The sequence below is a fragment of the Marmota flaviventris genome, chromosome 11 (genome assembly GCF_047511675.1).
Source record: "Marmota flaviventris isolate mMarFla1 chromosome 11, mMarFla1.hap1, whole genome shotgun sequence".
Classification (NCBI taxonomy): domain Eukaryota; kingdom Metazoa; phylum Chordata; class Mammalia; order Rodentia; family Sciuridae; genus Marmota; species Marmota flaviventris.
In genome coordinates, this window is record NC_092508.1 from 55,352,113 (window position 1) to 55,379,885 (window position 27,773).

Genomic DNA, 27,773 nt, shown 5'->3' on the forward strand with positions numbered 1-27,773 from the left:
TTTAGAATGGATTTTTGACCACTAAACAACGATGATCTATTTACTATTAAAGCAAATGATGAGAGGACATATAAGCAATTCACAAAATAAGAAATGAGAAGTGCCAGTGAAGACATTTTCAAAGTTTACACTCTAGCAATTAAAAAAAGAAAAAAATACACACACACACACAAAACTAAAACACAAAATATAAACAAAAAGGCCCAGTTAACTACAAAGATTCTCATAGTGCTAGTGGGAATATCAATCAGTACAAACATGTTATATGGCAATTTGGCTGGAGGATTCAAAGACTTAAAAATGTATAAATTTCTTGATCCAACAATTCAACCTCAGGGAGCCTACTAAAACAAAGGAATATGCCCAAGAAACTATATTAGAGGATATTTTTATCAGTTTTCTGTAATTTTAAAATCAAGAATAACTACGGAGACTGTTTAATAAACCATGAATTATCCATAAAGATTATGTGAACCCTTTTTAAATCATGGTGTACACCTCCATTCACTCATGTTAATACACTGATAACAAAAATTAAAGAACAAATCAAACACAGTATGATTCCTTTTATATTAAAAACTAGATATACTCATGTGTTTGTGGTATGCCTAGAAAAATAATTGAGAAAATAAATACAAAGATGTTAAAATTCTTAGAAATGACTATGTATTTAATATACAAAGAACATGTAATTTTTTGTAATATGTATATATATTATTCTTAAAATAAAAACAAGTTGTTATCTAATTACATAAATTATCCATATAATAGTTATGATTTTAAAAGAAGGATTTTCTTCTGAAAACTTTTAAAAACTAAATGCTTACTATGTCACACTTTATTTACTTTTGTGAAATTCAGAATTTTTAGTTTGATTTTATTACTGTAGGATTCTACTTTTCCTTCTAACAGTACTTTATAATGAAAAAGTATAGCAGAACACCTTTTACAGTGGCAGTGGATTATTGTTAAAGATCATGAGCTTCAACTCCATAGCATCAGTGTAAGAAAGTGTAACCAAAAATGCTAGGAAATCCTTTGGTGAAAAGACTTCTAATAAATCAAAAGATAACTCAAGTTGAACTTTAATTAGAATTCCTTAAAATGTTCTTGGAAACAAAGGGGGACAGGAAATTTAAAGTTAAAAGTTTATTCTATTGTACACAGAAAAAAGTATTCAAGACTTTTGAATCTTCAGATTAAAAGTTAGACCAAATAACTCTTTTCAACTTTTTTCCAAAGTTAAAATATCATTACTTAATATACTTTATACACTAATAATGATTAAAGAAATGTTAATACTTCTAAAAAGTGTAATATTTTTCATGAGCTCCAGTGCAGGCACAGATATTAAAAATATATCAATTTTAGTAGAGATTTCAAAAAAGCAATGAAAATTAAGATAGTTTCAGAGGATACAAGATGTTGCAAAAAAATTAAATTAAAAACAAAATGTGCTTAGTAACTGCTTGTCAGATAAGTACATTAGGATGTACACTTATAATCTGTGGCCCTTAACTATCTCCAAAAAATGACTAAAATAAATTAAATGCTTTGGCAGTACCAAATCTAACAGTTTATCAAGTATTTGCCTACCTCTGATAAAGTTCGTAATCTAATAGCAAAAAAAAAGTTAAATATTCTCCCCTGCAATTGAATTATTCTATTGTACACAAAAAGTATTCAAGACACAAAAAGTTATTTTAGTTACAAAAAAGAAAAATGTAATTTTTAAAAATGTCTGCAATAAAAGAAAACAAACATGGGCACATAAGCTGGAGTGTGGCTCAGCAGTAGAGCCCTTACTAGCATGAATGTGGCCCTGGGTATCCTCAACGGGGGAAAAAAAAGAAAGAATGAAAGGGAGAGAGGGGAAGAAGAAACCAGGATAATGTAAACGTTTCTAAAGAGCTGACAATATAAGCTGACAAGAGTCTTAAATTACTGGGTGTTAACTACAAAGAACAAATATATCTCATTAAAAATTTTAAATTCACATCAACTGAAAATGTTGAAACTTTAGATTTGAAAAAGAAAGCTTTACAAGTCCAGGAATAATGTTAGGAATGTCACTTTAATACCCTCTTAAAAGTTCTTTTGAACTACTCTCAAAATACTGAAGATAAAGGAACTAACATTTATGAAGCACCTATTGCACACCAGAGATTCTGCTGTGTTTTCCCTTCATGCCCTTTACTCCCTACAATAGTTCTATGCAGTGAATTTTATTATTCTATTTTATAGAAAGGAAAATTGAAGTTTAGAATGGTGAACCAATTTGCATAAGATCACATAACTAATCACTAGAAAAACTACCAATGAAACAAATGATACCTAATACCTAACTAGGATGCCTACAGGTACACTATTATCACACTGACTCCCAGAAAATTGGCACCAGATAAGCTAAAACAAAATGGTAAACACATTAAACATTACAGGTCATATCACTACTTAACAGAACAATTTCAAATAGCCCTTTAATTGAATTTTTGAAAAAATTTTTAAATTTTTTCAGAAAAATAAATTTAAAATCTCCTAAAGTAACATAGTAGCAATGCTGAAATACTTAAATGGACTAAAATCTTTGAGTTTCCATAAGGCTTGTAAATAATATTTGTGTATTTCATAAGTTGGATACTGTGAAATATCTACAAAGTTTAAGTGTTAATCATGTGACAAGGGCATTCTTAAATAATGACTACAATTATGTCTTTTAATCATTTCATATATATATATACACACACACACATATGTATATATACACACATACAAACACCACATCATTATAATCAAAAGAGCTATATTTTGATGAAGATGAACCTCTTCATAATAATCCCTATATGCTAATCAATTATATAAACAGAAATAAATTCACCAGGTCCTCAATATTGCCATAGATATTCTTCTTCATGCCTGATGCCCGGGTAGATATCCATCCTCCCACAGTGCTGAATTCCAGGGAATCTGGTTCATGACCTGTACAATAACCACTTTCTTTAAGCTGGAAAACAAAAATGTTAACATTTGAACAGCGAAATGGTGCCATTGTACATAGGACTCAACACATTAATTCCTCCCACTTTAAAATTTCCATATGACACTGCTGATTTTCATTGAAACTGAAAAATAAATACTTTTACTAGTAGTTCTCAAAAAAAAATTTTAAACTTCTGCCTAATGGAAAGCTTTACAAAACTGGAACATGTGGGCCAAAAGATAGCTGTAGTCCACAGGTTCAACAAAAAATCTTGCTCCTTATATCCTTTTGTTATAAAGCCAGCTGTCCCTCCTCACCTCTACCCACCCACACAAAGAGACAATTTAAATACTTATGGAGAACAGATTAAGCTTAAATAACTTTCAACTTCACCTAAACACTTTCAATAAATAAAGCACTTAATCTCTTGTTCTCCCTGCCCTAATATAATATGCAGCAGGCCTGCAGAAAATCTGAGCAAATTGCCTGTACTTAATTCTCTCAAGGAGTCATGTGTTTTAATGTACAGCCATCTGGCTAGGTTTCCTGCATGTAATACCATCATTTACTTGTGATGCAGATCATGCATTCCTGTACATTAAATAGTCACTTGTTTCTCATTTTTCTATATTAGCTTAGCTTTGCCATCTGTACAGCACCTGAGGTTGAATGGATGCCCTTTACTGCAACAACACCAAAGCCATTCCACTGAAATAATTTTAAAGACTCAGCCATCTCCTGTCAAATGATACAGACACCACCATCTGCATATCCACTATCTACTGCACTCAAGCCCATCAATCTGCATTTGACCATTTTGATAGTCATCCAGTTAAGCAACTGCTTCTATTTTTCAAGTAAACCATGCAGAGACATAGAATATGTCTGCTATGTTTGCATCTGAGTATTTGAGTGTGGTATGAAAGTTATAATCCCAAATTTGAAAGCCTACTAGTTAAATATAACTTGTTAGATTTTGTACACCACTGATGCAAACTATATTTTCTATTTTGCTGTTAAGAAAACAAGATTTGAAAAGACACCAATTGCCACATTCTCTTCCACTAGATACTCAATACATTTATTTAATTTCAGGAGGTTAATGCCAAGCACAGTGGTGCACACCTATAATCTCAGCTACTTGGGAGGTATAAGCAGGAGGATTCCAAGTTTGATGCCAGCCTGGGCAACTGACACTCTGTCTCAAAATAAAATTTTAAAACAAACAAAAAATGGGGGTTGGGTGTAGCTCAGAGGTAGAAAGCTTCTGGGTTCAATCCTCAAAACCAAAATAAACTAATAATTTTTTGAAATGAGGTTAATAACTACCCACAAATAAACCAAGTACATGTCTGAACAGATTAAAATTTAAAATAGCAGATTGTTACATTATATTTCTCCTCTAACTCCACTCACAATCTAAACTGATGTTATTTTCTCTCAAAAAAACTAGTTACTCAATTTTATGAAATTAGGAAAAGAAAAAATATTTATGGAGTCCTAAGATGTGGCAGGCATTAAACAGAATTTTCACACATTTTAATGACAAAATGAACTTCCACACTACTTACTCAGAAGCCTTCACATCATTAAATATACACTTAAACTATTTCCATTAGTATATCCAATATTAAGATATATTATTAAGTTGGATCTTATATCTGGTAAGCCATTTCCTTACTTTCTCCAATTACAAATAGTTACTATGTGCCAGGAATTATGTAAAGCAATGAAGATAAAGACTCCAAAAATAAAAACAAGGAGTTCTTATGCTGAAGGAACTCTACCTAGCACAAATATTTTAATCTACTTTCTTGTTAAAAAATCTCACTAACTTCCTACTAAGTAAGTGAGTTAAGTATTAACAGTTAAACCTGGGTTTGAGGGGCTGGGGTTGTGGCTCAGTGGTGGAGTGCTCACCTAAAATACAGTGTCCACTTAAAACTAAAAAATAAATATTTAAAAAAATTTATCCTAGCTAGAAAATCTGCATACTACAGCATGCTAATTTACTGTTGGGACACAATACTCTATAATTGTATCTACTACCATATACATGGCCACTTTATCCTTTAAAAGCTTATATTTTCTGTTATTGTCATTAGCTACCTAAGAATAATCTGCTGAAGGAAGGTCCAGATTTATTCATACACTTAACAAATAATCTTTTAAACAAAATAACCTCTCTGTTCCATACTGCATTATGTAAAAGTAACAACTTTGTCCATCAATCTCTTCTCATGTGCCATGAAAAACTATAAGAACAGGAACTTTATCCCACTTCTGTGTCCCCTTCAATACCAAAACAACAAGTATTTATTGAGTATGTGCCGAGCTTCAGATACATCACCAAAACAAAAACAATCCTAAACTGCGGAGGTTGTACAGTGTCTCCCCTTATCCACAGAGGACATATTCAAGACCCCAGTGGATATCTGCAACTGTGGATAGTATCAAACCCTATGCAGTATTTTAGGCTTCTCTTGTAGCTTGAGGCCATTATTCAGTAAAACTGTTATAAGTTAAAGATGTGTACAGTAAACCCTAGAATAACAAAATAAAAGATCATAGCTAATAAAGAAACAAAGGAAATAAAAAGTATCATTAAAAAATAATACATCTTAAAAAGGTAGTAAAAAAGAGGAAAAGAAAAAACAGATGGACAATATAGAAAATAAATACAGGTTGTATATCTCTTATCTGAAATGCTTAGAATCTGAAGCAGCTCAGACTTCAATTTTTTTCTGATTTCAGAATATACATACATATATTATAAGATATCTTAGGTATGGAAACCAAGTCTAAACATGAAATTATCTGTATTTCATATATATCGTAAGCACACAGATAGATGGTCATTTTATACAGTATTTTTTGGGTATCTACAATTTGACTTCAAACCATTATATTAAGTCAAGAGTGAAGTTTTTGCAATGTGGCATCATGTCGGCATTCAAAAAAATTTGGATTCTGGAGAATTTCAAATTTGAGATTAGGGATGCTCAACCTGTTAGCAAGATGACAAACAAACTAAAACTGTCAAAAGATGAAATGATGCCCCGATGTAAAGGTAGCAACTCTCAGGTTAGACAAAAAGAAAAGACCCAATTATCTGATGCCAACAAGAAAGGTATTTTAAACATAAAGATACAAACTAGTTAAAAGTAAAAGAATAGAAAAAGGGAAAAAACATACCATGCTAACAATAATCAGAAGAAAACTACAGTAGATATTTTAATATTAAAGTTGATTTCAGAGCAAAGAATGTTATCAGAAATAAAAGAGGTCATTTTATCATGACAAAAGGGTCAATTAATCAAGAAGACACAATAATCTTCAACATTTATTTACTGTTGTCCTCTGATAACAAGTTTTAAAGTACACAGAGTAAACACTGATAGAAGTATAAGTAGACAGATCTGCAATTATACTAGAGGTTTTAATGGCCCTCAATAATTGATCAAACAGCAGACAGTATATAAGAAAAATAAATAAGTCCTAAATAATACTATAAATTATTTTGACCTAATACATATTTATAGATTAAGCCACCAAACAGCAAATGACACAGTTTTTGCAAGTACACATGAAACATGTACAAAACAGACCACATCATGGACTATAAAACAAGTAACACTAAATTTGAAAGGATCCAAATTGTATAAAGTAGGTTTTTTTTTTTTTTTTTAACACGATAGAATTAAGATAGAAATTAAAAACAGACAAAGGTCTGTTAAAAAATCTCTAAATAATTGGAAAGCAAATAGCATAAGTAAAGCTTGGGTCAAAGAAAAAAATCAAAAGAGAAGTAGAAAATATTATGACATGAATGGGGTAAAAATTGAGGATGCCAATAAAGCAATAGTTAGGCAAAAATTTACAACAGTGAAACCCTTTATTAGAAAACAAGACCTCAAATTACCATAACTTCTGCCATAAAACATGAAAAGGAATTTGACAAATCCAACATTCACTCCTAATAAGAACTCTAAAACTAATGTAGAAAAGGAATTCCTCAACTTGATAAAAGGTATCTACAAAAAAACACCTACATTTAATATACACTTGATGTTAAAGGTCTGAATACATCTATCCTATATCAGTAATAAGAGAAGGATATCCACTCAAATTTATTTGTATTAAGAGGTTCTGGTCAGCATGATCAGGTGAGAAACAGAAATAAAAAGCATCCAGATTACACAGGTGTATAATCCCAGCAGTTTAGGAGGCTGAAGCAGGAAGATCACAAGTTCATCCTCAGCAACTTAGCAAGGCCCTAAGCAACTTACAAAACCCTGTCTCAAAATAAAAAATTTAAAAAGGGATGGGGATGTGGCTCAGTAGTTAAGCACCCTTGGGTTCAAGCCCTGGTACCAAAAAAAAAAAAAGCATTTTGATTAGAAAGGAAGAGATAAAATTGTCTTCATTCACAAACAACATGATCATCTACATAGACAATCCAAAGAGATATACAAAATATTTAACCTAATCAGTGAATTTAATAAGGGTGCAGATATAAGAACAATACACAAAAATCAACTCTATTTTATATGTTAATTTTAAAATCAGAAATCCAAACAATAGCATTAAATACTATATAATACTTAAGGACTAATCTGATTTTAATAAATACATAAGACCCACACATAAAAATCATAAAACACTGCTGAGGAAAATTACGGACCTAAAAAAACTAAAGATATACTGTGTTTATGGGTCAGGTCACAAGAATCAATATTGTTGAGATGTCAGTTCTCACCAATACAGAGTCAATGTAATCCTAATCAGAATCCCAATAGGCTTTTTTTTCCAAACACAAATGGACAAAATTATTCTAAAATCCCTATAAAAATACAAAAACCTAGAATCACCCAAACAACTCTGAAAATGAATTTAAAATGTTGCAGTAATTCAGTCTGGTCCTACCATAAAGGTATACACACAGACTAATGCAACAGAACAGACTCCAGAACTAGATGCATATATATACATACATACATAAACACACACACACACACACACTCAAATGTGTTTTGTTTTTAAATGATGGTGCACTTGTTACAGTGAAGAAATTTTATCTTTTTCAACAAATGGTGCTGGAACAGTTAGATATCCATATGCAAAAAGAAATCAACTTCAATCAATATCAATACCTCAAACTATATGTAAACTAAGAATTCTTCTGAACTAATCGATGTAAAACCAAAAACTATAAAACTTAAATAGGAGAAAATCTTTGCAACCTTACGTTAAGAAACAATAACAGAAGCATGATGTGTAAGATAAAAAAATTAATACACCGAATAAAATGACATGCCACAGACTGGGAGAAAGTATCTGCAAAACATGTACCTGAGAAAGGACTTTATACAGAGAATATAAAGAACTCTCTCTTTTGTCAGGCATTGTGGTGCATGCCTGTAATCCCATTGGTTCAGAAAGAGGAGACAGGAGGATTGAAAGTTCGAGGCCAACCTAGCAATTTAGCGAGGTCATAGCAACTTAGCAAGATCCCCAACTCAAAATAAAAAGTAAAAGGGCTGAGGATGTGGCTCAGTGGAATCAGTGGTAAGGTACCCTGGGTTCAATCCCTGGCACCAAAAACAAAAGGACTCTCAAAGCACAATAATAGGAAAACAAACAAACAATTCAATTTAAAAATAGGGCTAACAATCTCAACAGACACTTTACCACTGTTGATACATGGATGGCAACTAGGCATATACAAGGATATTCAACTTCACGAGTCATTAGAGATATTCAAATTAAAACTACAATAAGATACTACTACACACCTGCTACAATGACTAAAATTTAAAAAAAATAAAAAGTATTAGCAAGGATTTGAAGACACTGAAACTCTTAATATAAGCTAAAATAGAAAATGATACAATCACTCTGAGGAAAAGTTTGGTATTTTTTCAAAAACAACCTATTATTTTGATCTATCCATTTCATTTCCAGATATTTGCCCAAGAGAAAGAAAACATATACATCCATAAAAGAACCTGTACATGAATGTTCACTGCAGCTTTATTTCTAATAGCCCCAAACTAGTAATAAACCAAGTGCTCATCAACAGGTAAATGGATAAACTCTGGAGTACCTATACAACAGAATACTTCTGAGCAATGAAAAGAAACAAACTATTAATACATGCAACAATATAGATGAATCTCAAAATAATCATGGTAGCAAAAAACAACCAGAAACACCCCATCGTCCCCCCACTCCAAAAAAAAGAGTACTGTATGATTCTACTTTAATAAAATTATAGGAAATTTAAATAAATCTACAGTGTCTAAAAGCGGATCAGTGACTGTCAAGGATAAGGTAAGGGCTGGGAGTAAGAATGAGGTAGAATTATAAAGAAGCAAGAGGAAACTCTTGGGATTGATGAATATGTTCACCATCCTGATGGTCATAATGGGTTTCACAGCTGTATTCATATTTTAATACTTATAAAACTTGTACACTTTTAAGTAAAGACAATTTACTATATGAAAATTACATCTTAAATGAAACTATTATAAAGCAAAACAAAACAAAAATATATGACTCAGATTTTGATCTTAAGTCTCAATCAACTAAATTTTCTCTACTGAAAATAAAAAGCTACAGGGTATGTAAAATTGGGAGTAATGATTAAAAATTTTATCTCTAAAAATTCAGTTTTTAAAACATTCAGTTTGAAATATCCCTTAGTTACCCAAGCGGACACATCAACTAGGAAATTGGATACAAGAGTCTATACAATTCAGGAAAGAAGTCTGGGTCAATGGTACAAATTTGGGAGTCTTCAGTGTAATAATAATTTAAAAAAAAAAAAAAGTTAACTGTACCTGAATGAAGCAGATAATCCTCCATAAAAATTAGTAGAATGAATCAAAATTCTAGGTATTAACTTAATTCAACCCTAATGAACAACCTAAAGAAGTAGAATCATCCCCACTTTATAAATGAGGAAATGAGGCATAAAAGTAACTTGCCCAACATCATACAGCTACAAGCTATATTTGAAGTTTACACTAAGATCTAATATCTAGAAAGAAAGAAAGAGAAAAAGAAAATGAGAAGTTTTTTTAGCAATATGGACCCAAGGGGAAAAAAGAATTATGGCCACACATCCCCAGTCTATTAGCCAATAAAGTAGTCAAAGTATTTTAATAAACCTGAAAAGGAAATTCCCCATTAGTGACTTCCCTTAAACATACTTAAATCAAAGTAACTTATAAGTTAAAGAGATTAAAATCAGCTTCCTAATGACTGTGTTGTTTCCTTTTTAAACTTCCAGAAACAAAAAGCAGTACATGTTAAACTGGTTATCTCAGCTGATATAGAAACTGAAGGACACCGAATTTTAAGGAAGAACTTGAACTGGGATCAAAACTGCTGCAGAGGGCTGGGGTTGTGGCTCAGTGGTAGAGCATTTGCCTAGCACAGGTGAGGCACTGGGTTCGATTCTCAACACCACATAAAAATAAATAAGTAAAATAAAGGTATTGTGTCTCTACAACTAAGTAAATTTTTTTTTTAAATGCTGCAGAAACTACAGCCTACTGCAATCAAAACAGAAAGTGGTACATTGGCAGTAAGAAAAATAAACTAGTAGGTAAAATATCAGAAGTTTCTAGTCTAGGAGGATGTCATTCAAATTTAAAGAAAATATGTTCCTTGAATTTTAATTTTAACCTTTAAAAAAAAGAAAGCTTGAAAAGGTTAAGATGCTATAATAAAGTATGTAAAATTAGAGACATAAAAAGCCATTCTTTTAATTTAAAAAAGAAATGCTATATTGATTGATAATGCCTCATTCCGGCAAAATGGAAGACTAACATTTGACTTTCGGGGGTTTTTCATTAAATACTACTATTCTGCCCACTGAAGTTCAATACAAACTATAATAATTAATAAAATTTCCTTACCTTGACATACAAAACCTTGACTTATTTGATGATCTTTAACACCTCAAGAAATGTTCAATTAAAATCAGCTTCCTAATTTATTATAGTTCTCTATTTATTCTAGTTCTCTACATCTTACTATATTAAATAAAAAATAAAGACAATAGTTAAATATTGTTTTCAAACCCCTTCAAGTAGAATTAGTCTCAGCAGACCAACTTCAGTCAACATTTCCAAAAAAAAAGGGAAAAAGACAATAAAAAGTAAGATCAACAATCATATCTTTCTCTATGTCCTGTTAAAGTTTTGGAGGGAAGGGTCTCTATAATCCCAAGTTGGACAAAGTGATTAATACATGACCAACAAAATAGAATTTCTAACTTTTGTTTACAAAAGCTAAGTTACAATTGCCTTGATCACAATTCAGGAAGTTGAAGGATCCAACCATTTGAACAATGACTTGCTTAGAACCTATGAAGAGAACCTAAAGTTTTCCAAAAATTCATTAGAATCCCAAAAACATGCTACAAGGACTCTATAAGTTTCACTACTCATAGATGAGCAGTTTTCAATAAAATTATTCATTGAAAAGTTCAGTAAATAGCAAACACCAACATCTACCTACTGATGCAATTTACCATCAAGACTTGAGAATTATATTTCCAATATGTTCCATTTTGCTCCCTTCCATTCCTCCTACTGTGTATCAGGTCGCTAACAGCTCTCATCTAAATTATTATAGCAGTCTCTTAATCAGCTCTTACATGGCCTATTCATCCTCCACACAGTAGCCAGAATTATCTAAGGTACAAGGATAAGGTTCAAGCTTTCAAAGTAGTTTTATAAGGTCCTTTATTTTCTGACCTCTTCATGTTTTTTTGGACTCATCCTCTTACTCCTACACCTACTCCCATCCAACATACACCAAGGATGTGTGTTCTACATACACACTACACTGCAGTCATACCAGTTATCTGCAGTCTCCACTAAAAGCAATAACTACCTTTAAGGCCTATGCACATGCTTCTTCCTCTGACTGCTTGTTCTTCCCACCTCACCTCCTTTTTTGCTAATCTGATTCATCCTGAAATCTGATCTCAAACTGCCCTATTCTCTGTCACACATTCTTTGTACAAGTTCTTCCCACCTGGCCCCATTTGATGACTTGAATTTAGTCTTCATACAGCAATTCTCAATCATTAAATTTCTATTTACCTAACTTTTTGTCCTAATAGAATGTAAGCCACCTGAGGGTAGTAGGTAATGTCTTTTTCACTACTATGTTCTCAACATCTAGCTTAATGCTTGACCCACATAGAAACTTGGCAAATTCATTGAGTTCCTGGGGGGAAAAAAATGTAACATGAAAGGTATTTCATTTAGATAGAGGACAGAGTAGTTTTGAAAACATTAAAGAGATAACATACCTGTCTTTCCAAATCTTGTCCTGTTATGCCAGCCTCTACATGAGCTGTCAGATTGTTCTCATCAACCCAAAGAATTCGATTCTGTTGAAAGAAGTGAGAAGTCTCATCTCCATGTTCTACTAACATTTTCTCAGGAAATACAGAACTTCCTAATTCAAGGCAACAAGTGACAAGACAATAATTAAATAAGTAAGGTTATTCAACCACCACCCAGGTGGGAAATGAGCTACACTTACCCCTTATTATATAACATAACACATAAAATACTGATTCTTTAGGCAGATATTAATATGAATTAAACTCCAACTCTTAGCTTAGGCAAATAACTGTCTAGGCTTAGTGTTTCTTCACTGTAAAAACACATACATATATTAATACTATATACTCATAATAATGTAGACATGTGCTATTGGAAATAAATGAGATAATGCATATAAAAAAACAAACAGCATATGTGAGGCCTGGCATTCTGTAGATACTATCTGTACTTCTGTCAACATGGCAATCCTATCTAATTAAGAATCAGAAAATAGGAAAGAAAACACCTGACAAGGCATCTGAATTAATAAATGGCATCTCTGCTTTCTTTCAATCTGAAAAAAAAGACCAGAAATCCCACAGAGAAAACAAAGCACATCCCTGTGTCATACTCAAAAGAAGAAACTGAGTATTTTCTGGCAGAAATATATGACTGATAATAATAAAAAATGTGTTTTTAACATTCTTATTTGGCCTAATTTTTATGTATATATGTGTCTTCATATATATCCTTCTTTCCCCTTCTATTTGAGCAATCAGGTAACACATAGAATCTTCTGGATCCCAAGGAAGCTTACTTTGTATTTTGGTATGTTTAACTGCATAATAATAACTAATGTAAATAAGTCTGGTTAATGATAAAAAGAATACAATAGGCAATACAAAAAGAGCAGTGTCTGCCTAAATTCCAAATTGGAACATATACAAATAACTGCACTGCTTAATTCATAGGGTACAATAATTACTAAATAAGATGAGAATGTACTTTTTGGTTTGTTATATAAAACTCATTAATTATACTCTGCCTATAACAGTAATTTCAACATAACTATGGTATAATTGGGTGTTTGGTTCTGTACCAGCTAAACAAATTTAGTCTTATATACACATATACATACGTATATGTATATATTAAATTGTTGAATAAAAGACAAAGAATTTATTAATCTAATAATACCATCTATATAAGTTATGTACATCTTCTTCCCCAACAGACTGACCCTTGAGACAATTACACATATGTGCTAAATATTTACTTGTACCCAGTAAGGGTCCAAACATCTTTTTTGACAGAAAAAAAGAAATTAAAAGAGGCAGAGAAGAAAACCACCTTCATGAGTATTCACATAAAAACCTCAAGAAAATGTATAGATTATCTTATTACATCTAGTATACACTACCCAAGTTAAAACAAAAACTTCCACAGCCAACAGGCCATAGTATTATTATATGTATTCAAATACAACTCTGACTCCCTTATTTTATATGTATTACAGCAGAAATACAGTGAGCAAAATCACTGAGATATGACTTACTGACTTTAACACAAATCACAGTTATAGGTACCCACCCAACAATCATATTTAAAACAATTCAAAGTTAACAGTTCAGTGACTACACAAAACTACTTGGAAACATGGAAATCCTGCTTCAGAATTTTAAACATCTACTCGGCATCAAGACTTTTACTTGTATTATCTCATTTAACCTTTATAATAACCTTCTGTAGTATTACTATTTCACACATTTGGTAACAAACTTACAGGTAAATTTGCACAGCAAAATAAAGAGCCAAAAATCCAAATATATTCCAAAAAAAAAAAAAAAAAGGCTACTGTAGTAGTTCTATATTTTGAATAAATTATAGTTTTTTTTTACATTCTGGAATAAGGAGAAACGTTGATAGGGAACTTCATAGTACAATAATCAGGCAGCTACCATGTAAAACTTGTAATCAATTTTAGCATCACGAATGTAGGATAATTAGCTATTGTATACCACCTCTCCTAATGTTATATGATATTTAAACAGCACAAAATTACAAAGTCTTGGGTATGATAATTGCTCTGAATTGATCATTACAAAGTATACGTGTATAAAAACATCACTCGTTTCAATAACCCCACAAACATAAACAATTATGTCTCCATAAAATAAAATTTAAAAGCATATCACCATCTATAATGATGGTATATTTTTATTTATGGTATATATTTATTTTTTTTAAATCATGCCTGAATCTAACTAGTCTATATAGAGGGCATAAAAGAAGAGTTAAATGACACCAAGAAGAAGCAACAAATTCAAAGCAAGTCACTTTATGATATAAATAACAGTTTCTTCAAAAGTCAGAAACATTTGAAAAAGGGGAAGAAGAGGACACTTTCAGATAAAATAAGATTTAAGAGAAACAACAAAAAGCTAACATAAGCCTTTTCTAAACCCCCATTTGAACAAATGAACTACAAAACAAAGGCACTGTGCATAAAGAAAGACTCAATATTAAATGCTATAAGAAATTACTTTTGACTATGCCAAGAGTGATAATAATGTAATAGTAATATGAGAAAATATTCCTTTTAAAGAGACAGGAAGAAATATTTAGGTGTAAAGTAGCATTTTTAAAGGATTTGCTTTAAAATACTAAAGAACAAATGAAAGATAAAACAAGTATGTCAAAATGCTAATAACTAATCTAGACAATAAATATACCATTCTCTTTATTACTGTGTTTGAAAAAAATTCAAATTAAAAAGTTTTTTTTAAAGTTGTTTTTATTATAATAAAGAAATGATCAGGAATACCATTGATTATATAAAGTTCATACCCAAATTAAAGCCTTAACACAGCACAACGTCCAACTCCCGGACCACAATAAATCCAAACTTCAAACTAAAGCCTATCATTAAATTAGTTCTTCCATTCACCACCAAGCAAAAATGCAACAACATTAGTATAAATCTGGGAGACAAGTTTTGATTATTCAAATTAACCTTAACTGACTAATATTATCTGTTCTGTTTTTTAAAAACAGGAAGTCTGACATGGCAGTGCAGGCCTGTACTCCCAGCTAGTGGGAACAACAAGGCAAGAGAATCCTAAGCTTCAGGCCAGCCTGGGCAACTTAGTGAGACCCTGTTCAAAATAAAAAATAAAAAAGGACTGTGGATGTAGCTTAATAGTAGAGAGATACTAGACAGATAATAGATAAATGAAATCAAGTCATCTATATGTCAATCTTCTAATTCATGCTTCTCAAATTATCAATACCACATTCTAATTTGGTAAAATAGCAACAAGATATGCACCTCAGAGTAAGTGAACTTAAGATTTTGAATATCTGAAGACAAGGTTAAAATATAATGATGAAATACATTCAAAACAAAATGGACAACAGATCTTTTTTTGAATGATAATTGAGGCAAAGTCATAAGGACAATGTTTTAAATATAAACATTCAAATATATCTTAAATTATCATATACCATTTGTGAAGTGTCCAAAGAAATTATTGTTCTTGTCTCATCTGCAGGACACATCAGGCCATATGAAACACTTGTTCCTCCTGCCAAAATACAAACAACTTCATGTTTAAATATTTTCCTTTTAGCTACTCTTCTAGGGGAAATTCCTAACACAGTGTATATAAATAGAACCATTAACAGAGGGACATCTATTTCTACTCTGCAAAATACAATTCACAAATGATAACATACTAAAAGAAAACTCACCTTTAGTTTATTTATTGCCAAAATGAAGCAATATTATGGAACCAAAAGCAATGGGATATGGTTTCTTTCCCTGAACAAAACACACTCAAGTGAGGCCCCTACAATTTGTAGAACTCCACATACATAATTAGAACAATACATAATCTAAGCTAATGATTACTGTGAAAAAAAGAAACATCCTATATAACTAGATGCCATTTATTACTTTCTACTTTAATATTGAGATTCATTTGTCATTTAAAATAATATTCTCATACAAAAAGGCTTTTAATAAATTACAAACAAGTTAAAATGTCCAAATTATGTGATATTTAAAAACAAACTAATATATTCTTTGGTGAAAAAGCGACCTTAATATAGAATAAATAATACACAGAAGTATTTAAATAATATACTGCTGTTTTCTCTTATTGTCAAAGTAAAAGTGTTTTCTTGGTACCAAGAATAATACAATATTTTCAGTTCTTTAATTAGATCTCCATCAGCCTATATCAGAATACATTTTAATTGATACTTGCATACACTTTCGTGTAAGAAAACATATGGGAGTCACTTCCCATAAAAAGCATATGGATGTTGATCAGATTAATTTTAAAAGAGGAGACAATTATCAGTTACAAACATGATTCCTGTAATCGGTAACAACTATTTGATTATCACAGTTATTTGAGTTCAGAAAAATATTTCATAATAAGTGACACTGTAGTCCCTTTTTTGTATAAATTCAATAGATAGTGTGAGCTGAAAAGGGATCTGGAGCTCCTGAAATTGTTAATGTCCCATTTCCATTCCATCAATGCTAATTTGGTCACTAAGGTTTATTTCCTTTTACCTAGATAAGTTGTTAGAACAAAGCAGTCAATAAAAGATCAAAAACATTTTAAAATGCAAAACAGGGAGGGGGGATAGTAGAGGATAGGAAAGGCAGCAGAACACAACAGACACTAGTATGGCAATATGTAAATCAATGGATGTGTAACTGATGTGATTCTGCAATCTGTATATGGGGTAAAAATGGGAGTTCATAACCCACTTGAATCAAAGTGTGAAATATGATATGTCAAGAACTATGTAATGTTTTGAACAACCAACAATAAAAAATTTAAAAAAAAGAAAAATAAATAAATAAATAAAAGAAAAAAAATAAAATAAAATGCAAAACAATGCTAGTTTTCTGCATGAAAAGATATAAATGATTTGATCATATACTGGTGCTCTTTTAATCCACAGAATGCTCTATTATGACTCTGCTTCTCAAAGGTTTAGACTGGGTATATCTATTTTTGCCTTTGAAAATTAAAATCATATCCATAAACATACAGATTAGAAAGTAACTACTAAAGCAGGAACATTTTCTTATTTAGGCATTAAATTACAGTTTCAACTATGATCCACCAAGAAAAAAGAAACCAGGAATTAAAAGTTTGTACGCCAAGTCTCAGTTTAGGTAAACCTCTTCAGAACAGAAATAAGCAGCATCAACCAATTTTTTTTAAATAATCTCATCTGTTGGGGCTATTGCTCAGTAGCAGAGTATGTGCCTTAGCACATGTGAGGCACTGGGTTTGATCCTTCAGCATCACATAAAAATAAACAAAATAATTAATTCTGGATACAATAAAGGGACTCCTTAAAAAAACTCATTAAAATTATAGAAATGTTTCTTTCAGCAGACAACATAAACACTTAAAATATAAATACTTTAAATAAAACAAATTTATATCATATTTAAATATAAAAGCACAATACCTACCACCAATTGGTATGATACAAAGGTTATATTTGCATGCTAGATTCACAATCTTAACTACATCATCATGACATGCTGTTGAAAAAAAAAGGAAAATACATTAATTAATTAAATTAAAGGGATATGAATAATATCTGGATAATCCTAAAAAAATAAGGGTCTATAAAGTTATTTAGCATCCAAACTTTTTCTTTGCTTACTCATTAATGCACTAAACAGCTGTATTAAGACATAACAAGTTCTTTTCAACTTTTCATTTTGAAATAATTTCAGATTTACAAAAAAGCCACTAAATACTACAAAGAATTCCCTTCACCTTACATCCCCAAACAATAACATCTTATATTACAAAAGTCCACTTAACAAAACCAAGCAATTAATACTAAAAAACAATTAACTAATTTACAGACCTTAACTGTGGTCAATTGTCTCACCAAAGTTCCCTTTTCTGGTTCAGGGTCAAATCCAGATCACACAGTGATTTTAGCTGGTCACATCTCCTCATTCTTCATTAAAGCTACACATTTCCGAAGCCTATCTCTGACTTTCATGACCATGACACTTTTGAAGAACACTGTTCAGTTATTTCATAAAACATCCTCAGTTTGGATTTGTATGTTTCCTCATGATTAAACAGATTTTACATTTTGATAGTAATTACACAGAAGTGGATATTGTGCCTTTCTTAGTGCAATACTTCTGGAGACACATGATGCACACACAGACATGTCTTATTTCCAGTAATGTTAACTTTGTTCATTTGGTTAGTGTAGGGCATGATGTAACCTGGGGCATGTTGCATCAGAAAAGAGGAAACTTGCTGGCTGCTACTCGCTTCCCAGTCCTGGGGCCATAGGTAGCTAAGAGAGGACCTAGCAATTAGCCAGAAGGCATTGCCAAGGGTTGTGATGAAGAATCGGACCACCTCTAGGATAGGCTCAGAACCCTTCTGCCCTCAAGGTCAGCTCATGTCTCCCATTACTGTCTGTAGGTTGGGTGTAGATTCCCAACCCTGCTGACCTTTACCCTGATTGGTTCCTATACATTATATTAGCTATGTATGTTTTCTCATTAAAGGAGATCCTGCTTTGACTGTTCTCCCTGGCCCGCCTGATTGGGGGGGGGGGGGGGGGGGCTGGGTGTGGGCAGCCAGTTGACCTTTACCTTTCTTGGCCTGTCCTGGCCAGGGCGTGCTGCCCCAATCTCTCCCACAGGTCAGGAGGGAACGGGGTGGGGGTGGGGGGTAAAAACCCTGACAGGTTAGATTGTCTGGTAGGTATATTTCCTGTTGAAATCAGTAAATATCTTTAGATATGTAAATAGTATGTTTCTCATCATACTTTCACCCACTAATTTTAACACTTCATTAATGATTCTTTTTTCTGCTTTTTAGAAAAACATTAAAATCTTACACAAAATAGACCAGCACCTAACTAAAGGGCTCTTTATCAGTGTTAAAGTTATCCAAGTAAGAAAAACCTAACTATGGAAGACTGTAAATGCTAAGTAAGAGGTGCTGAGACTAAATATGAGTGGCACTAGAATATTAGCGAAGCCTATGTTTTCCTTGGACTGAAGTTCTGGTATTATTAAGTGAAGTAATTTTTAAAATGTTTTCGCTAAAGGAAATTTTAAATTTTATAAGCATACTTACACCAAAAACATGCATTATATGAGTGACTAACCATCTGTCCAAACTAAAGGTCAAAATATGCACACTGTGGAAAGGTCACAATGGTGAAAATCCTGCTTTAAAGATGACACTAGAGCAGGGAAGTTACATATATCACAAAGTCTTTACTCTTAAACAAGCCATAGCCATTCCATTAAAGCAATATGTAGAATTCAGATTCAGATTAAATAGACTTAAAGATAACTTCAAATACAGATTTGGACAGGTGTGGTCTCCAAACTGCAAGGTGAGACAGTCAATTCTATTCCATGGAATTACCTCAAATTGCACTGCCTCAAAAGTTGCCCTCATGCAAAGGAAAATTTAGAAGCATCAACAATAAGAATTGATATCAAAGTTAAATAAAGGTCACTGTGAACTGACAATATGATGGGAAACAAAACTATTACTATAAAGCTCTCATAGCAGAAGATTCAACAGAATAAAGTTAAAAACTTGATTCATCCAGGAATACACCATTCATATAGATAAATAAAGTATGACATAAAATGCAAGGAATTCTTTCACAAAAATTAAACCTCTGGAGAATGTACAGGAGATCTGAAGAGTTAAGAAACTTGAGGCATCAAAACCTTTAAAGCTATTATTGCAAAAACCCAGTTACACACTAATAAAAGACCGAACTAGAAATTGGGGTGGGGAAAATAAAATGGACAAGCACAGACGTGTAGGAACTAACCAAATGGGTAGGATTTTACAAAGAAAAGAAATTTGTGTGTGGCAACTATTTCTGTTTCCTACATTTGGCTTTTTAAAAATACCTGGACTTCTTAAAGAAAAACATACTTCCACTTTGGAATTCTCTCAGTACTTCAATATTGAAACATAATGAAAATACCCAGAAGACACACTTGAAATTTCTTCTCAAGATACGTTAAAGGAAGGTCTATTAAGTTTCCTGTGGCCAATGAAAATCAACAAATTTTGCTTTCATGTTTTCTAGTTTAAAAAAAAAAAAAAGGATTGAATGGATAAAGAAAATGTGGTATATACAATGGACTCAGTCTTAGAGAATGAAATTATGGCATTTGCAGGTAAATGGAAGGAACTAGAGAATATCATGCTAAGTGAAATAAGCCAAACCCAAAAAAACAAAAGTCCGAATGTTTTCTCTGATGAGCGGATGCTAATCCATAGTGGGGGGTTGGGGGAGATGTGAAGAAACTTTGGTTTGCGTAGAGGGGAGTGAGGGGAGGGGTGGGGCTTTTGGGATGGAAAGAACAGCAGAATGAGACAGACATTTTTATCCTATATACATGTATAATCACACTACTGGAGTGACTGTGTACCATGTATAGCCAGAGGAAAGAGATGTTGTGCTCCATTTGTGTACAATACTCCAAAGTGCATTCTACTGTAAAAAAAAATTAATTAACTAATTAATTAATTTAAAAAGCCAGCCTCAGCAACTTATTGAGGCCCTAAGCAACTTAGCAAAACCCTTCTCTAAATAAAATATTAAAAAGGGGATGTGGCTCAGTGGTTAAGTACCTCTGGGTTTAATCCCTGGTACCAACAAAATAAAAAATGAAAAAAGAATTTTCAAATTTAAAAAAAGGAATAAACCTTCCACAAATCTTAGTAAAGAAGCAGCCTAAAGTTACTAAAAAAAATCAGCAGGCAAAACAAAATATTTCTTCTATTTGACAATAACTTTTCCTTTTTCTTTACAACTAAATTTCTATACTAAATGGAGACAAAAGACCATAACTATTCCAAATGTGTTGGAGAATATACATCCCAAGAATCAGGAAACTAATTTCATCTCTGCTACATATGATCTTGGATTTTCCTATCTTACCTCCTTTTTCTCCCCATCTTAGGTATCATTTTTCCTTCAGAAAGTTCCTACAAAGTGGAAGGATCTTAGATCTAAGACCTCAGAATTCATGAATGAACCAATTTTCTGAAAAATAAAATATTCTATATACTTTGAAGTGGAAAATCTTAAGAAAAAAGTGATCTGGAAATCAATATAACTTTTTTAACAATGCTATCATGGACAGCAAGGAACGACATACCTTCCCTGCTTTAAATTATATGGTAAAAGAGATAGTTTTAAAAAATGTAATAAATATAGTACCTAATTCCTTACCAAGAGGAAAATAACAAAAAGTTCATCCATCTTCTTTCCCAAACCAAATCCAAAATGTTAATTTCTCAAAACTTATTCATTTCAAAGATAGTAAGTATATCATATATTTTTAAACAACTTGTTTTACCACATAACCTTACTTTTTAGCCCAAAAACTAATGTTACCAAATTACTATTATTTTTAGTTTTACAGTAATTGTATTTATTAATAATTTCTATGTATCTGAATAAATTGTACTAATTTCACTAAGCTTCCAAATGAATAAAATATATATTTTTCTACTGATCATTAAATGCAATTATATACATTTGACTTAAAGACTTAATAATCAACAGTAATCCTTAAAAATCTACTGTTCAGAACAATCTCATCAAGAAAGAGTTTCAAGGCCTTTAGTAAGTTCTTAAAAATATCACTATTTATATTTAACTCATACATTAAAAAGTACATATTTCAAGTACTAAATTTACTTAATATTTAACAATACTAAGTTAATGGTACAAAGAGAAAAAAATAACTTACTTGGCCATAAAACTATATCAGGAATTCGCTGAAACATTCCTTCCCTGAGCAAAAATATCTCATGAAGACAATGACCTGTTTGTGATTTTAAAAAGAAAAAAATGTAAAAATATCTTTATAAAACCTAGAAAATTTTTAATTAAAAGTAAATGGTGCCAATTTAAAGTAGCTTACCATGAGCTCTAAATACTCGATCATCTGCTTCTTGTGAATATGAAATATTAGTTTCTTTAAGTTCACAAAGAAAATCTTCATTTACAATTGAAGGAGGAGTATCACTAGGATTTAAGGATGCCTAGAAAATAAAATTTATTTCCAGAAAATAAATTTTGAATACCTCTGTTCAGGAGAGTGACTATGAAATGCAGATTTCTTTTTGCATTCAAAGTTAGAAGCAGTAAACACAGAAACCAACTTTTGACAGTGGCAAATTACAAATAGTCTGGTTAATTATATACTATCACATGAATTACAGAAGTCCCACATTTCCTCTTGGCTTCTATGACCCACTTTTCATTATTTGCAATCCAGAACAGGGAAGAAAGTCGTCACAAATCTTCAATTTTAGTTTAAGGAGTGGGAGAAGAGTGGGAAAGAGCTATTTGTGTTTTGCATTATCTATATTTTTCCCTGTAGATAAACATTATCATCTCCTAGTCTTCACTGACCATTCTAAAAAGATCAATAACAGTAATAAAAAAATTTTAATGGGCTGAAAAATCTCATAACACAATTATAAACTGAATACCCAATTTCAGCTAAAACGTATTTTGAAAACTAATGTTGAACTTTAAGGTCAAAACTATGAGACACTGGGTTTGTCACTCAACTTCTGTGAGACTCGGCTTCTTCATCTGTTATATGAGATTAACACCACTGTTAAGGTTTAGATATGAGATGTCCCCCAAAAGTTCATGTGTGAGACAATGCAAGAGGTTTCAAGGTGAAATACTTGAATTATGAGAGCCTTAACCTAATCAGTGTATTAATCCACTGATATGAATTAACTGGGCAAGTAAGTGTAAGCAGGTAGAGTGTGGCTAGAGAAGACAGGTCACTAGAGGTGTTCCTTTGGGGTTTATATTTTGTCCCTGGTGAGCAGTGCTGTTTCCTGACTCCCTATCCTGAGCTGCTTTCCTCCCCACACTCTTCTACCATCACGTTCTGCTTCACCTCAGGCCTAGCACCATGGAGTCAGCCCTCTATGGACTGATACCTCTGAAACTGTGAACCTAAAAAACTTTTCCTCCTCTAATTGTTTTTGATAGGTCTTTTGGTCACAGTGACAAAAAAGCTGACAAAAACCCACCCCCAAATGTGTAAGAATACTATGAGGAAAGCAGATTAAACGTGCTAATTTTTGTGAAAAGAACCTAATAGCATGTCTAGCAAATCTTAAAAAACAAAAAACTATGATATAGTATTCAGGGAAAAAGTACAAGAATATATAAAGAAAAGCATATGATATTTCTATATTCCAGGTCTCTCATGAATTTTATTCATATAACAAATACTGATTGCTAGCTGCTATAAGCTAGGCATGGACCTAGGCTTAGGGATATAGCAGTGAGTTAAATAGGAAAAAAAGAAAAGAACCTCATGGAATTTATCCTGTACTAGAAGGAAATTACTAAAAGAACACCTCAAAATAATAATAACAATAAATTAAGTTATTAAAAATTGAAAAGGGCTCAAAAGCAGAAAAATGGAATGTATCTGAAATGTGGTGATATATCTGAATATACCATGTGTTATATCAATGTCAAAGATAAAAAGTATTCACAAATAGTTGAGACAGAAAAAGAATTTAAGAGATGATAAAAGAGACATAAGAAAAAATAATTTGGTTTGGTAGGGGCAGGAATTAGCTATTCAGTCCCACTTTTTCTTTTCTTTTTTTTTTTTTGGTGATACTGAAGACTGAATCCAGGATGTAGTTCTACCACTGAGCTACATCCCCAGCCTTTTCTATTTATTTTTGAGATGGGTTCTCACTACATTGCCAAGCTGGTCTTGAACTTGTGTGATCCTCCTGCCTCAGCCTCTGAATAGCTAGGATTACAAGCATGTGGCATGTTGCATGGCTTGTTCAGCAGTCTCATTTAATCACTAGAATAAAATAACTAGATTTATAAATAAATCTAGCAATTACCCACTGACTACCAATACTTAATAATATATTGGTTACAGTGAAGAATATCATGAATGACAAAGCCCCTATATTTAGGAAATTCATATCCAATTGGAGGGACATGCAGAATACCTCTGGTATAGCAAACTAATAACAATAACAATATAAAGAGGTGATAAATATTTCATTGGTTTCCTATGTATACAGTTTATTGATTTTTTTCTTTTCTTTTTTTTTTTTTTTTCCTTTGTGGAACTGTGGATTGAACCTTGGAGCTGGTGCACGCTATGGCAACACTTTATCACTGAAGCACATACTTGCATTTTTTTTTTTTTTTTTTTGAAACAGAATCTCAATAGATTGCCCAGGCTGGCCTCAAACTTGCCATCCTCCTGCCTCGGCCTTTCAAGTAGCCGAGATTATATGCCTGGCCAGTTTAAAGTTTTTTAATCTTTCAGAAAAGTAAAAACTACACAAACAAATTAAAATTCTCTGTCATTCATATCTTTAAGTTTTTAGGTTTTTTGGTAATTTTTCAAATATTCTAAATGTTTACTATTAAGTATAACATAACAATTTTATTTTATTCTATATATCATAGATTACTGCCTATTATTTTGTTATCTAAAAATAACAGCAATTTAGCTGGGCACAGGGGCACACACCTGTAACTCCAGTAGCTCAGGAGGCTGAGGCAAGAGATCATAAAATCAAAGCCAGTCTCAGCAACTTATAGCAAGGCCCCTCACAACTTACAGAGACCCTGTCTTAAAATTTAAAACATAAAAAGGGCTGGGGATGTGGCTCAGTGGTTAAGCACCCTAGGTTCAATCCCTGGAACCAAAAAAAATAAATAAATTTTAGGAGCTGGGATTTCAGCTCGGTGGTAGAGCACCCACCTAGCACATGTGAGGCACCGGGTTCTATCCTTAGCACCACATAAAGATAAATAAATAAAGGTGTCCATCTACAACTAAAAAACATTATTAAAAAAAAAAAAAAGAAAGAAAGAAATTTTTAAAATAAAAATAATAGCAATTTTCATTTCTATAATAAAATACTCACAGAATTAACTAATTTGTACAACACTACCACCCTGTGAGAGGTATAACAGTTATTACTCCCACTTCTTAAATTAAAAATAATCAAAACTCAGAAAGGAGAAAAAAACTAGTCAAATAATTCTTAAATTCTGAAATTTAGAATCTAGACACTATGAGAAAAAACTCCTTCTACAAAACCTGACAAGACCTATATAATTAATGGGCTTCATAAAAAAGAAACCATAACTGTATTAAAGCAAACACAACAAATTACAAAGATAAATCTAATTAATTTGGGATTAAAAAAAAACAGTTAAGGAAGTTAGTAATTATTCTTATTTGCTTACTTTAGAGGTAGTTTTATGTTCCAGACTTACTCCAAGTGTATTTTGGATCCATTCCTTAAGAGTTGGTAAAGTCAAGCCACTAAGAGGGTACCTAAGATACAAAGAAGATAAAATTTTAGAGTAAGGTATCTCCATTTAAATTTGAAGCTTAGATTCTGCTTCTAGTAATGGTCAAACAGTTCCTATCAAACTAACCCTCCAACATATAACTATCAACTCTAAACAAAAACAAAATAAACCTAGCTATCTGAAGACAGTATAGATGGAACAAAAGTAGGTATGCTACATTTGGAAGAAGGAAAAAGCACTATGTAAATATCCAGTTTTGCTTTGCTTTTTAAACAGTTTTGACAATGGGGAGAGCTACAGCTGTTGAGGTAACAAAAAATTTTTAAAAAGAGCTTAAAGAAGCAGAAGAAGGGAGTGTTTGTAGTAAACGCAGCCATCTGGAAAGCATACAGAGAAATCACAGAACCTATAGGAGGGACCTATGTTTCAACTCTGTCCAAACATCTGGCTGACCCTGAATTATACATGGGTAGAATATGTATGAGAGTCTTATAAACACCCCAGATAAGCTTAAAAGAACTGAAAAGACAACATAATTGTTTATCGCTTCAGAGGAGCAGTATTTGGAGACTGACATCAGTCAAATTAAATGCTTGATTTAGGGGGAAAAAAATTAAAAGTCTCTATGGCAGAATATAACAGAGTCCAGAAGAATCCTGAGTTTCTAGGACATATCAATCACAACATCCAAGACTCACTCCAGAATTATTAAACATGAACAAACAAGAAAATGTGATCCATCATCAAAAGAAAAAAGAAATAATGACAACTGACCCAAAGATGATCCAAGATACTGGAAATAGCACACAAGGATTTTAAAGCAGCTAATAACAACTTGGCTAAAGGACCAAAGAAAAAAATATGCTCCCAGTAAGGAACAGAAATTTCAGCATAGAAATAAAAATTATAATAAATAACAAAACAGAAATTCTATAATTGAAACTCTCAAACATTCTGTTGGTATCTCATTTCAGATATTCTTTGTTTTGTATGCCAGTTCAAGTTTTTTGGTCATTTTTCTTTTGGGTTATTATTATTTGCTTATTGATGTACCAGAACTGTCTACATATTATGAAATCAGGAATATATGTATTAAACATTTTATCATACTCTATGATTTACATTTTCACTCTCTATTACTAGAGTCTTGATAAAAAAATTCTATATTTTAATGTTGTTTATTTTTTTCCTTTGTTAGTTAATATTCTTTGTTCTCTGCTTTTCGCAAACCTCAAACTCAGAAAGAATTCTGTATATTCTCCTAGCAGTTTCAGTTTTAGCTTATACATTTAAGTCTACATTCTATCTGAAAATAATCTGTGTATGTGGTATGAGGTAATATCAAATTAATTTTTTCCAAGATGGTAGTTTATGTCCTCCTATTGCTACTTTTGTTCTCTGTGTGTGTTTTTTAATGGAGGGGGAAGAAAAGAGATTCTAGTAGTCACTATTCCAGTAGAGAGAACAAACAGAATGGTAGAACACTTGCCTAGCATGCACAGGGCCCTAAGTTCAATTCCCAGCACTACCAAAAAAAAAAAAAGAAAGAAAGAAATTTGCAACACTTTCTGATACCAGAGAAATCTAATGATTCACCCATTATCCTCAGGAAACTCGACTAGACTTAGAGAAAGTTATGCCTGAATTCAATTCACTTTATTATTCTGTCTGTGAAAAGATAAAGGTGTTCCCTGAAGCACCAAAATGAGAATTGACTATTATTTAGTTACTTAATTTTAGTACTGTTGTGTGTTACACATTTCATCTTAGGTTGTCTAAATTTCACTTTTATGCTTGGGGAATTACCCTTTGCATAAGTCTTGGAGGGAGGCAAGAGCTACCTTCCACTTACATGCATACACCAGATATTCACTTTCCTGGTCTCCTTGCAAGCTCTTACGGTTAGATGTACCCTTATTCTTCCTTTCCCCCAAGAACTCTGACTCACTGAGAAATGACACAAAGAAATGATGCCTTTAAAGAATCATTTCTATTAAGACTGGCAGTAGTGACAATCTTCCTGTGTGTAAACCCAACAGATA

The 27,773-nt window shown here is 32.1% G+C and overlaps 1 protein-coding gene across 1 annotated transcript in view; it reads right to left on the bottom strand.

Annotated features, from left to right (window-relative positions):
* The window catches only part of Agps (alkylglycerone phosphate synthase), a 136,812-nt gene that overhangs the window by 84,427 nt on the left and 24,612 nt on the right, over window positions 1-27,773 (bottom strand). Inside the window, exons 3-9 of the mRNA XM_027946024.2 lie at window positions 25,663-25,753; window positions 22,316-22,436; window positions 22,142-22,216; window positions 17,834-17,905; window positions 15,835-15,914; window positions 12,312-12,392; window positions 2,879-3,004 (exon numbers count right to left, since the gene is read on the bottom strand). Coding sequence (XP_027801825.2) covers window positions 2,879-3,004; window positions 12,312-12,392; window positions 15,835-15,914; window positions 17,834-17,905; window positions 22,142-22,216; window positions 22,316-22,436; window positions 25,663-25,753 — 646 coding nt within the window. The remainder of the gene's footprint in view (window positions 1-2,878; window positions 3,005-12,311; window positions 12,393-15,834; window positions 15,915-17,833; window positions 17,906-22,141; window positions 22,217-22,315; window positions 22,437-25,662; window positions 25,754-27,773) is intronic.